The 17,342-nt window shown below is 37.4% G+C and overlaps 1 protein-coding gene across 18 annotated transcripts in view; it reads right to left on the reverse strand.

Annotated features, from left to right (window-relative positions):
* Positions 1 to 17,342, reverse strand: part of CAMK2G (calcium/calmodulin dependent protein kinase II gamma) — a 189,731-nt gene that overhangs the window by 38,108 nt on the left and 134,281 nt on the right. For 10 of the 18 annotated variants that reach the window (XR_014026562.1, XM_081328697.1, XM_081328705.1 and 7 more), the window contains exons 12-13: positions 15,047 to 15,089; positions 4,829 to 4,891 (exon numbers count right to left, since the gene is read on the reverse strand). Coding sequence is in view for 17 of the 18 variants with exons in the window: in XM_081328697.1 (XP_081184823.1) it covers positions 4,829 to 4,891; positions 15,047 to 15,089 (106 nt within the window). In the remaining variant the exon portion in view is untranslated. The remainder of the gene's footprint in view (positions 1 to 4,828; positions 4,892 to 15,046; positions 15,090 to 17,342) is intronic. The other 8 variants (XM_081328699.1, XM_081328693.1, XM_081328696.1 and 5 more) reach the window with 1 other exon arrangement.

A 17,342-nucleotide genomic window follows, 5' to 3' on the forward strand; every position in this document is an offset into this window, starting at 1 on the left:
TTTTATTCATTTATACACTATCCATTTCCAAAGGCCCCATGCAGCTAATTGCCAAGATCAACTTAGCATAAAAGGCAACTACTTCAAAAATAATAAACAAACCCACTCATAATATGAACAAAATTGACAGTATCAACTACACCAACTCATGTGCCTGCCAGGATCCAACTTGACTCACAGTAAGCCTTTCCCCTGTGCTTGATGGGCTGCTTTTAATTTTTTTCCTTTTTTTAAAGTGAGGCAATTTTTTAAAACATGTAAGTACAAGAATTCAAAGGGGAGAAAGGATATTCCTCCTCTTTTACATAACTCTGTTGCACAAAGATATTTCACATGTGAAGAAGGCATGTTGGCTCATGTATGTTTTCATACCATGGGATAAAATTCAGGGTAGCAGAAAAGAGCTCTGAGAAATTAAGGCAAGATGTAACATAAAGGCGCTGTTGCATTCAACCAACAGGAAATCAATGTATGTTTAAGTTTGTGTAATTAAACCCTAATCCATTCCAGGTCTGTAATTCATATACTGTAGTTTTATTTGCAGCATAAGGGGAAGTATCAATGTTATCTACAGGAGACTGATTCCGGCAAACTCAGGGACATTTTTGGCAGAAAGAGAAGTCCTTACTCCATCTATTCCAACTCTAATGTGGTTATTTTATGGAAATGAAACACTACCTCTTGCAGTTAATCACACTAAAAAATATGAGAAAGAATGAAAAGGAATCCGCCTCTGAAACTTTCAGACTTTGCCTTAGTTTTGCTTCCATTAGACGTGATGCCATTGTGTAATTAAGACAACAGAGTGGTCAATGAAAACCAATCCTACCTGGATATAGAGTTTTCACACTGTAAAGTAGCTTACAAATATCTCACATAGCAAGAGTTACTGAGAAATTGATGTAATTAAAGTGGGAGAATAGGCCTTATGAAATAAAATTCAAAGCTGGTTTCATAGAAGCCTAATGTTGGCCTTTTCCTGCCAAAGGAATCAGGTTCACGGTTACTTATTTCTGTCAGGCAGTTTCCCTATAGCCCTGTCAAAAATCAAGGCATTAGCATTGCTCTAGATCTCCTGATGCTAACCCAAGATTAAATTAAGACCAATTAAGCTACAAACAATTGGAGGGAGGCCAGAAATAGGTTATGTGGTCAAATCTATGTTAAGGTATCTGGAAATCTAACATAGATATTATGGGAATAGGAAATCTGCATTTATAATATAGAGTGCAGACACTGAGAGGAGAATTAATGGAAGTTTTCCATTCAGCTCCTGTCAGTGTAAAAAGTTGATATAGTAGAATGAAAGCCCCAAGGAGTTTGCTACAGGAAAACTTGACATTCACCCATATTCTGGTCTCATAAATGGTCTGTAGTCCTTTCCACACACAGAAGCTGCATAATTCCTTTGCATACACAGCAGACTGGGAAAGGCTATACATTAATCTACAAAACAGTTCCCCACCCAAAAACAGCAGACAAAAATACATTTTGCACGAAGCTTGAACTTTTAGATAACACGCTGTTATCCAAAAGATGAAACTTGGATTCCTACAATTAAGCACCACACAAGAACACAAATCTTCCTGGGAGTACTTAGAAGACAAAACGCACAGAGAATGCTATACTCAGCACAACACAACAACAGATGACTTGCAAAGAGCTTTTCCAGAGAAAGTAGGATTCTATCTATAGCTACACTCTGCAGTTTCTCAATATGGCGACATACCACCATCCAGTTCTAACCTACATCTTACCTGTAAACATGTGTTTTGAGAAGCCTTTGTAAATATTAAAAAGCATACTCACAATTTTCACTGTGCAATTATATCCTGCCTTTGATATAGAACAGGGGAATCCAATCCTTTTTGAACCAAATTGTATACAGTCTTTGAATAGCAAAGATAATGGATCACACAAAACAAAGCTGCATTTAAGTTTTACAGAAATTATGTGTGGCCTTAGGGGAAGGCTACAGTGAGAAAGAAATTTGGTGAAACTTAAAATGGGTTGTTTGAATCTGACTTTTCTTTAGTTATTACTCCATCTTTATTTTAGGTTTCTGTTTTTAGTACTGGCCTAAATGACTCATAACCTGCACTGTAATTTCTAAAAGGAAATGAACTTGTATCTTGACTTACAATCAAAATTGGGACTGGAAGTCCAGTTGTAAATTGTTACGGTCGTTAGTTGAAGCACCCACATGATCTGAAGTAATTTTCTGGCCTTTTTTGCAGTGGTCATTAAGCAAATGTGGCAGTTGTTGTCAAATGCAGTGGTTAATAATCAAACAGTAGTCATTAAATGGACCCATTTATTTGAATGGCTGTTTTTTGGCCAGAAATCAGCAAAAAACAAAGCAAATTGAAATCATGTGACCATGGAATACTGTGATGGGTCGTGAAGCTGATATGCAGTCATGTGACTACGGGGGAAGGGAGAGATGATATAAGATAGTCACAGGTGCTTTCTGTGGCCATCATAACTTCAGATGGTTGTAAAATGATTGGTTGTAAGTTGAGGACTATCTATATATCTAAAAAAGTCAGTGTCCATAATGAATTTGGAAGCATTCTAATTGTAAAGCCTAGCTAAAGCTTAAATGTGAATTTACCTTTGAAGGACAGATTCTGACTATGTAGTAGACTTACAACTACTGTCTTCCTTCTAAAGAGAACAAAAATGTTCTATTCTGCAGTTGAAGTCCTTTCCTAAAATTATATATCAACATTAACTAGGAATAATTTTTATGTTCCCAATAGTATGTATTACTGAAATGCTTTTACATACATTTCCTCCTATTATTAGTCTAAACTATTTAAATAATTGATTGCAAATATGTGTATCTATATCTCCAGATTTGTAGATATCAAAACCAGTCCTGGAGAATTTTGTCTGGGATCATCCCTTCATTAGTATTTAAATATTTCATAAGTAGTCCTTAAAGGGCCTTTAAACCTCTCCATAATCCCTGTTTAATTTATGAGAAATTACCATACCAATTAGTCCAGGTCTTTACATCAAAGGCAAACAACAGGGATTCTGCTACTTTTCAAGGAAAAGTAAAATCCCTTGAAAGAAAAGCTAGTAGCCTGGAAAATAAATGTTCCTGTTTCCTCCACTCAGTGGGATCTCCTCATGTATCTAATCACAGGTTTCAAATGTGGCACAAAAGTGAAATCAAAAGTTAATTAGGCTGGAAAAGAAAGTGCTCAGTGTGGAGGAGAGTTTCATCTCGCACCAATCTATATGTTCCATTTCATTTTAAAATTTCCATTTCTCATAAAAAAAAGAAGTTTGCTTCTAGCCACATAAATCGTAGAGGCCTGCTCACACATCTAATTTGGTTGGATAAAAGTGCACTTTTCATTTATACATAGACTCATTTTAATGCAATGGATACAGTGTAATTTGCATTTTGAATTAACGTGGCTTTTAAAGAATAATCTAGTAATTGGTGTATAAAGCTCTTTCTCGAACTAGAAGCTTGATTTGGAAGACTGCAACACTAATTTTGAGAACTTATCGGCAAAACTGCTTCTGATGAACACCAAGCCTGGTTTTCTTCCTGCTAAACCAAACCCTACTCCTACAGTCTGTGACAGGGAAATTAGATCAGAATACATCCAAAATCTACAATATATATTCAAATATATTGCATGAATTCATATATACTGCATGAAATGTCATACATGTAAGGTGCACCCAGATAGAAGCATGCAGATTAAGTTAATAAGTAGGAAGAAGATACAACTGAGAGATGAGAGGGTCCTTATTCCATCCTCTATTCTAAGGGCCCTCATCTGATACGCAAAGGGATCATGGGAAACTTTCTGTGCATTCAATAGTTCTAGGAACACATCTTCAGAGTTCCCACACCTGTAGGTCCATAAAGAAATCCTAGGGGGGTTGGCTCAGCTCTGGCTCTAAAGTCAATAGAAAACTACTCTGAAACTTGTCAAAGGAGCACCCCACATTATATGCTTCCTGTTCAAGTAACATTCTGGCTGTGGACATATTTTATTTGTCCCTGAACTAATTACTTTTGGTTGGCTGAAGAGGAATTAACAACAGGAAATCACCTGGTCTTTGAAGCTTTTTCCAAATTTGAGATTAATGCTTCTACCAGCACACTATATTTTTCCTGCTTGGGTGGATTTAACAGAGGACAAAAGATATTTTCCATTCTTAAATGATAATAAATTTGGAAGTACAAGAGCAATGTTCTTCATTGGATAAAAAAGTTTAAGTGTCTTTGCCAGTACAAGAAACCTTATCCCACTGCTTTTTATCCTTTGTTCCCCAAATTTAAAGCTGCACAGTCAAATATAATGACAAACATAATGCGTAATACTGAATGCTACTGTGTGTCATTGCTTATCACCAATCCATATGAAAAAATAGCAGGTTAATCTTATGCTATCCTCCTATCAAATGGTAAATGTTGTTTAAAAACAAATTTCAGAATTTGCTAACAGGTTGATATCCTCGTAAGACATTCATGGTTGTAGAAGCCATTTTAACTTTCTGAATATACTGACACTATGACAATCCCTGTCTCCAAATGTCATGTCAATTCACAGCAAATCAAAGTTAACTACCCAACATGCATTTGTTAGTAGGTTCAAACTCAATGTACTTAATGATTCTTGGTTAGATGGATACCTTAGTGCATGCCCTTTTCTCAGCCAGCAAGCATGGATGGTGTGTCTCACTAGGTGCACAAATACTATCATGCTGGTTTTTACTGGCAGTGGAATTGATCAAGGGTGGGCAAGTGTGTGGTTCTAAGATCAGGCACTCAGGAGATACGACTCATGCCACATACCTTGCTCAGCCAGGCCGGCAGCACTCATGGCGGCCGAAGCAGGGGCGGAGCTCTGCCTGCCAACTGATTGGACACAATCATTCAGTGGGAGGAGTCATAATAAAGCAATAAAGGCCCATTAGCATGGTGCAAGTAAATTAGTTTAAAAAGAAATGTGGGAAAAAAGAAAGGAGAAAAGGGGAAACACAATATTATGAAAAAGATAATATTATTCCCTTTTAAATAGGACAATAAAACCACAGGAGCCGGCACAAAGGATTGGACATCAGGAAGCTGAGAAAGCTGCAGATTTTAGATGTAAAACAGACTTTCAGTTATAGAGTTTTATGTCAACAAAATCAAAGTTGAAAGTATTAGCAGTAAAACAGAAGACTAGAATGCCTACTTTAACATCACAAAAGGGACTGGATGATGTTATATACACCAGTTGCAATAGGTCATGTTATTATATTTTAAAAAATTAAGAGAAATAAAGGCAAATATACATTAGAATGATCAATCAACCAGTTGGCTTGATTTATGAACAGCAGCTTCAGCCACTGTATATTAAGTGAAGAAACATTAATAAGAAAATCAGTATTTGTTAATAAGAATGAAGTGCTGACCTGCGTTGAACTAGTTTATTAAAGTGCTTTTAACTCTTTGCTCTCTAGAAAAATACAAATATTTAACTCAGGATTTTTTATTATCCTCCAGTCCGAAGAGCACTCATAGAAGTTCAAAAGTTTCTGATGATCATTGATCTAGAACTGTAATTATCAGATAAATAGCAAATGTCAAATTCTGCAATTTGTTAAATATTCAGAAGGTCTCAAAGCCAAAGAGGAAAATGTGTAATTTTACCTCACCGGTTAGAAAAAATACAGAGTAAAGGAAATATTTCAGTATTTTAGTAATGCTACAGAACCGCTAAACTAAAATCAAATATATATATACAAATCAAATAAATAAATAAATAAATAAATAAATAAAATAATAATAAAAATATAATAAAGGATAGCATTTCGAAGTAGCATGGAAGGTGAACAACTAATTGCTTTGAAAAAAGAGAGGATTATATGTTTGTTTTTTAACGGGAGCAGTTGCATTTTTAAAGAAATGCAGCCAGCCAACAGCAAACCTATTTTAGCAGTTTAGGGCTACTTTCTTCTCTAATCCAAGTGAAAGCAGAGATCAATAGGCAAGCTATTGTATTATGCTGAATTGTTCATTTCAAGAAGTAAGGCACTTCACCGGTGTTTGCCCCTGTCCAAAGCTGTGTACCATTGATAATGTAACATAAGGAGAAAACAAGAGGGTTGAGGCTGCTCAAGGCCATCTGATGGGTTTATCACTGAGCTGAGATTTAAATGGGGGATCAGACACTCATGGTTCATATTATGGACTATACCAGTTTCCCTCTGAAGTCCTTCAAACAATGAAGGGACAAAAGGAAGAGATATATTGAAAATGCCACTTTCAAGAAATGAAGACTGATCATCCCCGAAAATGTATTTCTTTCTTTCCCTTTCTCGGCATATTGAAAAGATTATGAACTTTACTCATTCAAACAATCTTCTTTCCTGACAAGCACTGGTTGTACATTTTAAAATGCTGTCTGTTATCCTACTTAGGCAGAAGTGCGTACAAAGTCAGCCACTGTCTTACTGGCAGCCCTACTTGAAAGATCATCTCTTCACGGCTGTGTGTAGGAGGGCTTTGCACACAACCATTTATGTACCAGTTCCTGGACTGAGGGACTCTACTCACAGCCACGTAATCGCTTCCCATCTGGAATCCTTCAACATGCCCTAAATGGGGTTGATTGCTCTTGAAAAGCATTCGGAAGCCTCAGAATGCAACCATGTATGTAGTATTGGGCACACCAAGATTTGCCCATGTTGGAACATCTGCTGTACAAGCTCCCACTATGTTTCTGGGTGTGGCTCAAGTTGCTGCTTGTCCCCTTTAAATTCCTAGGCCCAGTTACTTGCAGGAATGCCTTCTCCAATTTCTCCTGCCTATCCCACTAGATTCAGTAGGGTGAGCGTGCTCAATGGAACAGGGGCATCCTGCAACACCTAGATGTGCTTTGTCTCCTGTGGCACTTACCCTGTGGAATAGCCTCCCCTGAAGATCTAGATGACCTTGAACTGCTGGTCTGTAAAAACCTGACATTTCCCTCAGGCAAGCTGGATTGTTACTAAAGCCCAATATAGGTAAATCTGTCAGTGAAGAAAATGTGTAAACTGCCTCAGCTTTTATATTGTGTGTTTACTATGTTTGTCTTATTTGTATACTATGTTTATTTGTATTTATTATGTTTTCGTTAGATATTTATGCTGTTTTTATCATTTTGTGAGGCTCCCAGATTTATTTGCGTAAGATGAGCAGCCATGTAAATTTCCTAAATATATATGTATTTTGGAGTGGACTCCAAAGACTTCACTGAACAGGGAAACATTTTATCAAGACCAGATTCCTTGCAGAAGAAATTCCAACATTGTCAGGGATAGAGTAATATATCCAAATCCAAATGTATCCTCCCCAAAATATGAAACAAGCTATCCGCTTTTCATACCCCAGACATAATTTTCAGTGGCATGTAAGCTTGTACACATGGCCCAAAACAACTGATTTAATTTCAACAGATTAAAAAATACACATCTGCGACCCATTTGTTTAAAATTGAATGTGGTCTTTGATGCCCACTGACAGTTCAGGAAAAAGGAAAAAGCCACATCCACATAACCAGAGGTTTGCACAGCTTATGATTAGAAGGAAATGATACCCCAAATTTTCCAGTTCTTTAACCAACTTTAGATGAAACAAGATTGGAGTATGGAGGGGTAAAGTAAATATGTTTATGACAAATAAAAAGGTAAAGGTTTCCAACTCTAGAGGACAGTGCTCATCTCCGTTTGTTGGCCGAGGGAGCAAATGTTGCCCACACACATTTCTGAGGTCATATGGCCAGCATGACTATACCCTGTGGCGCCCAGAACACTGTTCCCACCGAAGAGGTGCCTATGTATTTATGCGCATTTGCATGCTTCAAACTGCTAGGTTGGCAGGAGCTGGGGCAAATAATGGGAGCTCACCTGTCACATGGCGCTTGAGTCTTGAATCCGGACTGTAAGCTTACCAGCTGACAACTGCTCCTCCCTCCACCCTTATGACTAATACCACTACGATTAAAAGGCAATGTAGCATTAAAGAACAGGCTATGGTAAATTATAAGCATATTTAATGTAAAAAATATTATTGTTCTGATTTGGACATAATATAGCCAATAGTATCTGCATGGAACTGGAATTTGTTTACCGCCCAAAACAAAGAAAGACAGGTTGAGCAGAAAGACATTCTTCTAAGCAGTTTCCTTTATTTATTCCCCACCTTTAGGCAGTAATCTTGCCAAAGTAGAGCAGACTACTTGCACCATAAAACATAATATTTAGAAACTGTTAGGGAGGAGCTCTCTTGACCCTTTTTCTCCCAAGCTATCTGAATTATACTGTCTCTTACTACACTGGAATAAAGCCTTCCTTCCTGGAAATCTGGACTACATTCCATCACTTCTGCAATGTCCATTATCCCCAATTAGTTAGAATCTCATCTTAGGATTTTGAAGCTTCTTATCGGTAAACCAGGCAATTGTGCCATTTTCTAACCATTTTGCTCATATCAGACTCTTATTTTGCATGAAAACAGTCAACAATTAAATTGGAGCTCCATAACAGTTTGAATTCAGGTGATATGTATAGATTTTCAACATAGGGAGGCACCTGGCCATCACTGTCCAGTCTTGGAAGAAGGCAATGACAAACCACTGCTGCTTAGAAAGCTACACAGCTATGTCAATGAAGTCACCATGAGTCAAGTTCAACTAGAGGGCATCTTTATCTGTTTATGATATACAGCATGAATTCTATACAGCATCATAATCATATTAGGCCTCCCTGAATGAATTTACATCTACACACATTTGCACATCACACAATTCTACCTTACCTTTTAAGAACATCCTTATGACATACTATATTTGGTTCCTCATACTATATAGCAATGATAGGCAACATTTTTGGGTAAAGAGTGTATTTCAAAATATTGTTTTCTCGCTGTGAGGATGGTATCTCTGGAATTACAAGTTTATATGAGAATGGGCAGAATTAAAATATTTCATCCTTAATGTTCACAATTAAAAACTAGGTTTCACACCCTCATTTTATTTTATTTGTTTAGTTGTAAAAAAATCATGCCACTGAAAATTTTGCTTCTGTTTTTAGTATGATGCCATATGGTTGTGGGGAGGCAATCTGAGAACTGCTAAGATGGAAACAACAGTGACTTCCATTTCTGATGTCAAGCAATAACATTCGACGTTAGCAGCGTTGACATCTGTTCTATCATGCTCTGCGTACAGTGAGAAGTTAGAGCCATCTCATGCAAGTACATGGAAGCCATTGTTATTAAGATCAAAAGCTATTTTCGGCACAGCAGCTTTACTGTAAGTGCCTCAAACATTATCTTCTTTCTTCCACAGAGCTAATATTTCTAAATTCTAAATTATTTTTTGTTGCTTTTTAAATTTTTTTTGAAATAAAAGCATAAAAATTAACATTTATTTAAAAGCCTTATTACTTTGCAGTATTATACATACTAAGTAGCTTATCCATCCATCATCCATCCATTCATCATATTAAGAAAAAAGTGGTCAGAGTATATAACTTTATCGCTGAAATATAAAAGACTACATTTTTTGAGAAAGAAACCTGGAGATCTAAATTTGCTTCCCAAAATGCTAGGGAATATAATGAAGCATTTAGAGAAAAACTGTATTCTGCAATGAACTAAATTTTATTTACCAGGACAACTTAAATTAAGCACATTTGCACCATTCAGCTTTTTCTGCATGATTATTTTCCTGGTGCAGTGCTATCCTTCATCCACTGTCCATCTGGGAGCCCCAAGAGTATTCCTGAATAGGATTATAACAGGCATTGTTTGCACAGTTTCCAAACATATCTTAACATGCTGCAAAGAAAAAAGGGGAAAAAATGAGGGAGAAGAATTTCTTCTGGCCTTTTGGGTCTTCTGCAAACTTCCAGAGACATATGGAAAAGACGGTGTAAATTCTTACCAAATTAGTTTTGATCTGCAGATATATAATTGTGCACAAATGTGACAATTGATGTCTAGAATATCTGTCACTTGAGATAAGGCCACCCTAGAACTTCCTCTCAGAACCGTAGATCGCTAGTCAGCTTGGGCTCTCTTCTGTCCACTGTTCAGCAGTTTACGGGAGAGGATGGACAGTCAGGCTATTGCTTTCTTCCTCTTCAAAACAACCATCTTCTCTGGACAAGACTGATGTACTCAGCACTCAGATCCAAACTGAATTTTTAGGGGGAAATGGGTGTTTTCCTTCCTCCCCCCCCCCGCCCCCTTCATTGCAAAACTATTTTCATCATCTCTTTGATGAGAAGAGAACTTGAAGGGAGAAGGAAGGAGAGGGAAGGACGGAGCAAAGGCAAACTACTGGTCAGGGCCATTTATTAATTAAATCTGGTACACTGCTCAATCCCAGGCAACTCCTGGTGGTGCACAAAGTAAAAACACAGAAAAATAACAGTAATAAAGGTGAAAGATGGCAAAACTAGGCAACAAGGAATATATCCACAAGACTCAGAAGGGGTTTCAACCACCCTAACTGAAGACTGAACAAGAAGTTCTTCAAGGTCCTTGAAACACCAACAGGTCAGAATGTCAGTCTTACCAGGTAGACCAGAAAGGAAAAATGAGCAAAAGAGCTAAATCTACTTTATTGTAAAGTTACATTAACAGAAACTTGCAAGTCTGAAAGTGCTTCTCTCTCCTCTGTCTCCTTTACAGCCCAAGAAGCTAAGGAAGGTTTCTTTTGAGACCCTTGCCCACCCACATTCCAGGGGAGGGCTAAGCTGCCTTTATCTGACTATTCCCCTGGTTGCGTCTCATTGCTCTGTCTCTTAAGGTCATTCACATATAGCATTACAAGGAGGCACCTAGATTTCATGAGGAACCTAAAAGCAGAGGTGTTGCAACGCAGAAGGCATACTGTTTAATTAAAGGAACCAAACTGAATCAGCCAGGCAGATCCTCAAGTAACTAGGCCCTATGCCATGTAGGGTATTACAGGTAATGACCAGCTCCTTGATTCACACTCAGAAGCAAACTGGGAACCATGTCATTAACAAAGCAGGGGTGTTACACTGAGGCATCACTGCCCATACGGCTGCCTTCTAGACCAGCTGAAACATCCACGTGGTCTTCAAGGGAAGCTCTACATAGGTCATGTTTCAGAAGTCAAGACATGGTCTGAGTGACTCTCTGGAACAGGGCGTAACTATACGGAAGTGCTCTCAGTCTAGGAAAGGAAGCAACTGGCAAACCAGATGAAGCTGTACAAAGGCTTCCCTGACCATAGTTGCTACCTGCTGACATGTTCAGCCCTGTAACCAAACTGATGACATGCAGGTACATCTGAACCTGATTCCCAATTCATTTGCATCAACGACAGATCCAGTGTGTTTCTTAAGGGTCACGACACACCATTTTTAACCTTCTAAAAGCAAGTTTTTAGTCCTTCATTTGTTTTATAGTTTTTCAGCCAACCCACTCATCAATCATTCAGTTTTTAGGCCATTTTCTCTCACAGAGAGATAACAGAGCTTTCCCTGCCCACCCTATCGAAAGCACTAATTTATCAAATGGTTACGTTTTGCTTTTTTTCTTTTCTTCCCTGAGTGGAATAGAGAAACTCTCTTAACAAAAGGCAGAGGATGTGACTGTGAGGAGTGTGACACACAAAAAGGACCATATGCAGGCAAGGCGGTGCTTGTAAGATGCCAGGGAATTAGTCAGCTGTCAGTTGTCTTTCAGACTGAGACCTACAATACTTCTTAAACTGTCTTCAGTTAGACTCAATTCTCACCTGGTGTCTGCTTCTCTGCAGATGTTTCTTTAAGAAGCTACAATTATTTGTAAAAAAAGCTTTGGTAGAAGTGAGATTTTAAAGAAAAATTGAGAACCACAACTTCATAGAAATGAAACTATTCCACGAAGAGGTTTGGGTGAAAGGCACTGATGGTGTGGCTACAGGAAGCGAAAAGATGGGAGTCCAGCTACTATGTGAATCTGGGAATATGAAATCAGCAGCCCTCCCACAAAGCAGATTTCCAGAGAAAAGCTAGAAAACTGTCATGCATCCTTCTGCCTCATCGAGCCCCCTAATGCTCCCTTCTTATTCCTGAGGGATATTACAATTCAAACCGTGTAGCATAGGAGAGGCTGAAAGGTTATGCAACATATGGGGCTCATGTGGATCACAAACAGCTTTCACAATGACCTTGGACCTTCTCCCCATTCAACTGAAGCACCTTTCAAGAAAAAGCTCATTTTAAATTAGCCGGTTAATTTCTTAAATAAAAACCTGAGCACATGTTTACAAGTCAAGGACATACAATAAAGTACACAAGAAACTTGAGGAGGTCCTCGTTTGCCAAAACAGCAGCAAAAAATCTCACCGCTAGCGGCTTTCAACAAAAAACAGGGAGGCCAGACATCTTGAAAACTCCAGTAAGACAAATAAAAATGATAGCTAAAGAAATAGAGTGGTTTATTAATGTAAACATTTATAATCAAGGAGCGTATAAAGTGGAGAACATATCTGCTTGAGAAACTGTGGAGAAAGTTAGTCAGATGACAAAAACGAATTCCAATAATGTTAGAAACTCCAGGGCTTGAAAGATCAGTTATGCTCCACTTTCTAATGAGTAAGACTCTGTTCATTACCTGCCTTGATTTTGGCCTTCTTACTACAAACAGAACCTTAACTTTGTCACTTACCATCCATTCTAGGTGCATTAGTTGTCCTTTTTACTCAATACTACCTTCCCATCACTCGTCCTTAAGAAAAAACTATGAATTTTTGTTTTCAAAAATTTTGCTTGTATCTGCTTTCTCTGCTCCTTTGGGCCTATTCTGATTTGGATTTAGAGATCTAAAAAAGTTTTGTTTTCCTTTATTTCCTGTTTCTGATATACGGGTTTCAGTATTATTGCCCACGTTTTTGTACTGAAGACTCACGGCTGGTAGCATCCTGCAGCCATGTTATTCTTTCCAGGCACCTCTACGTTAGGCTTGGATTTCTAGCTCTATTTGGATTTTGCTGGTTATTATTGGGTACGTATTTCTCAGAAATTAAGTCAGAGCTTGCCTTTCCTAGAGTAGTTGCACCAATGGGTATTATTTGTGTGATCTTTGCTCTGATCTCTGTTGCAAGGAAACATGAATAGCACTGTGAATATAGTGTAAGATGTTAGTGCAAGCTTTACTATATTATCAGTACAGCTTTAATAATGTGATCTGTGCTGTTAATTTCCACTTGCGCACGTGTTTTCTAAAATATATCAATAGTTGACAAATACAGTCAGTGACCTGATGGCCATTAGTAGGAAAAGGTGCTTAAATGTATTTTATTATTTACTAAGTTTACAGGTGTCTGACCTCACTGGGACTCCTATACTGTCCTGTTATTTCTACACCAATAGTTAACTGGCATTCTTCCTCTCATACACATACAGCTTGGGCAATGAAGACCTTCAGTTATCCTGAGCTACTTTAGTTCTAAAAAACTGTCTTTTTACTGCTTCAAATCCTATTACTAAATTCTATTAGACCTGAATAATGAATCCCTTGTCAGTCTTTTGACCACGAACTAGTCACTGATAAATATTATGGGCTGATTTGGTGGTAGAAGAAACAGGGAGAGAACCGTAGCTATACAAATCTTTTCCTGATTTTTTCAGTATCACAATCACCATAATTCTCTGCTGCAATAATAAAATCTTTTTATAACATTTCTGACAGAGAAATTAAGAGTTTTGAGTGGTTGTTTAAATACAGTATCGTGTATTTTTGAATAGTGAGAAATTAAGACAATTTTACTGAAATCTAGATCCAAGATTTTCCCCATAAAACCCTTACACTTAGGAGTGAAATTAAAAAAAGCACCCTCTCAAACCATTGTAGTGCTTAAGGAGTTGTCTTTGCTTCACGTTAAATTGGAAATAAGGGAAGAGGACTTTCAGAAGTTCTCTTATCATTGGAAGATGAAGAAGAAAAACTAGTTTCTATTTGCGAAAAGGGAGGAAAATTTCAAACCCAAGTCCTGAAAACAATAGTATGCATACTGATGTGAAGTTAGAAAACGTTTTGTTGAAAGAAAATACTGACAGAGGTAGTTTTCTCCAAAGTAACTGTTGTTTCTTGCCACAGCTAAAAAAAAATCTCGCTGTCATAAGCAGACCCACCTCTGCAAACTGAAAACATAACGTGTAAATTTGGGAAGTTAGGATATAGAGAGAATCATTTTAAAGCAATTTCTGTGAATTATTACTTTGTAATCCATATTAGGTACTTTACAATGGAAAAAAAAAACTATTTGCAAATTGAAAGAATGCTGCAGCAGGGGCCGGCAATCTTTTCGAGACTTGAATGCCATGCAAAATCTCTTTAAGATGGCTCAGAGGAAACAAAAATGCCAATGGTTTTAATTTATGTCAGGTTTTTGCTATTTCTTTATAAAATTATGGATATAAATACCAGCTGAGACTGTTTAAAAATTTTGGAAACAGTTATCAGAATCAGCTCTCGATGCAGAGACATTCACGGGGTGTAGAGAAAGATTTGAAAAAGTCATAAAGATGGCAGCATTGTGGTCGCCATCTTGATTTTTGTTTTTATTCCTACTGCCCCATTCTGGATCCTCTAGAACACCGTTTCTCAATCTCAGAGCTTTTAAGATGTGTGGACTTCAAGTCTCAGAATTTCCCAGCCAGCCATGCCACACATCTTAAGGTTGCAAAGCTTGAGAAACACTGCTCTAGGACTTTGTATACGTAGGGGCCACCCTACTATTCCTCCCAGAAATCAACCACATGTTTGGTTAGGATTTCGTTCTTTATCCTCTTAGCTGAAAAAGAACAAACTTTGCTGCCACAATATAAGCAAGTAAAAGCAAACTGAAAACTGAAAAGTACCATGTACAATCATGGCAATTCTTATCTAGGATCAGGTCAGATATGCAACGACTGCATAAAATTGGACTGTTCTTCAAAAAGTAAAGTGTAATCTGTCTGATTTGTAAAGCTAAACGTATCTGCTAGAAACAAATCAAGAAACAGAAAAACAATTTCTTACCTGAAAAATTCCGAGACACCAGCATAGTAGTAAGGATTGCCCCCTAAAAATAGCAATATACACACATATATATATACATATACATATATATATATATTTATATATATATATATATATATATAAAAATACACACAAGGTAAAAAATGAATATTCTGGATACTATACCAGTGAATATATATGTTTATTATGGTCTATACCATAAAATGTAAAGATATGTCATGCAGCCACCAATTAAAGTTTCTTCTCTTCACTTTCAAGGAAATACCTCTCTGCTTTGCCTGTCGTAGCCTCCCAAATAGGGTCCCTATATGTTGCATGTACCTACTAGTTTGCAGGATGTTAGTCACAATCTCTTGGGGTGACTATACCTGGGCAAAACTGGGCATACTACCAAAATGTGCTAAAACTGGCTGTTACTGTCTTTACCAAGAGCTGGTAATGCTGCATGAGCCACAGATACCACTAAGATTGGTAACATCTATATTTTTCTGTATTACTATTAACAATGATCCATATCCATAGAACAAGTTGGTGATCATAAGATTGTCCCATGAAATGTAGGAGGAGTAAATAGTGAAGAGCATTAATTAATTAATGAAATTAAAGCAAGAAAATACATTATTCTGTGTCCATGAAACTAAGATGGGGGGAATTGAATGTAATGGATTTAATAAAGGTCATCTGATTTTATGGTGTGGAGCTGATGAATGCATGCAAAGAACTGAAAGTTTAGGTTTAAACATGAATGAAAGGGATAAATGTGTGTCAGAAGATACGATGTATGTTATACTGAGTGCTGATAATGAAAGAACCAGACATGAATTTGGTGAAAAACAGTGCCATATTCTGAACAAATGCAATCCAGCGATTTAAAAAAAAAATACTCTGCCAAATAAAATGAATGAGTGCAAGAGAACAAAATGAAAGATAAGGAAAACTGTTCCAGCCATTCAGAGACTAAAGAGTGATTTAGAAGGGTGATGCTTTTGGTGAATGGTTTCAGAAAAATGCTTGTTTCAAATATGTGACTGAACATAAATTTATTTATAAAGCCATATGGCAAAGGAATTAATATAAATCTAAAACTATTATTGATAAAAGAAAAAAACAGTAAAGGACATAAGAATCAGGGGCTCAGAATGTGGAATAGACATTTCTTTGATAGTATCAGGAGTGGTCTTGGGAAAAATGAACTTAGAAGAAAAGTAAAATGAAAGAAATGACAGTGAAAGAACAACAATAAAATTGGATGGATAAATCTCCTAACACTGGATAGCGGATGTAAGGAGAGAAGATGTGGAAGGTCCTTTGAACAGTCCGATAGGGATATTACAGAGTGGTACAGTGTGTGTGAGGGGGGGTGAGAGGGAGAGAAGGGGAGAGGGAGAGAGATAGAGACAATCCTTGACAGAATGAGATTTGCATGGGAAAGACTGCAGGAGTACATGGTATAACCGGAGGAGTGTTAAATTATGGATTTGATATACATGGGTGACAAACTGAGTTATTTCATGTTTGAGGATGTATCTGTGCCTAATGACTGAAAGAATAGCATTATACTTATATAAAGGGAAAAGTAGCAAAAGTGAATGAAATAATTACAGAGGGTTAATTATTAAGTGTACCTGCATCAAAAACTAACTTTGTTAAAAATAAAATGTATTGTAAAACTTTTCAATAAAAAAAAAAGATCACGAGAAGTGATAGTACTGCTCTATACTGCACTAAGGAGCCCACATTTGTTCTGGTCTGATTCTCGTCACCATGATACAAAAAAGATGCCGAAAGCCTAGAAAATGTGCAGAGAAGAGGAAGAAAGATGATATGGGTCTAGAAGTGAACTGTAACATGAACAGTTAAGAGTATGTCTAGCCCATCAAAGAGAAGGATTAGAGTGGCATGATAGCTGTCTCCCAGTACTTGAGGGACTGTCACAGGGAAGAGGGGGTTTACTTATTTTCCAAAGCATCTGAAGGCAGGAGAAGAAACGAGTGGAAGCTCGTTAAAGGGTTTCAACCTAGATACAACCTAGAACTACAGAGAAATTTCTTGACAGTGAGAACAATTAAACAATGGAACAGCTTGCCTCTGGGAGTTGTGGATACTCCACCATCACTGGAGGTTTCCAAGAACAGGCTAGACACCATTTACCCAGGATTGTATAAGGTCTTCTGCCTTAAGCTGGAGATTGAGCTAGAAGGCCTCCAAGGTCCCTTCCAGCCCTACAGTTCTATGTAAATGTAGTGGCAGAGATGTGTTGACTGAGAACATGAATGATGTCAATTTTTTTTAAAAA

This window comes from Vipera berus, assembly GCF_964194415.1.
Source record: "Vipera berus genome assembly, chromosome: 5".
NCBI lineage: Eukaryota > Metazoa > Chordata > Lepidosauria > Squamata > Viperidae > Vipera > Vipera berus.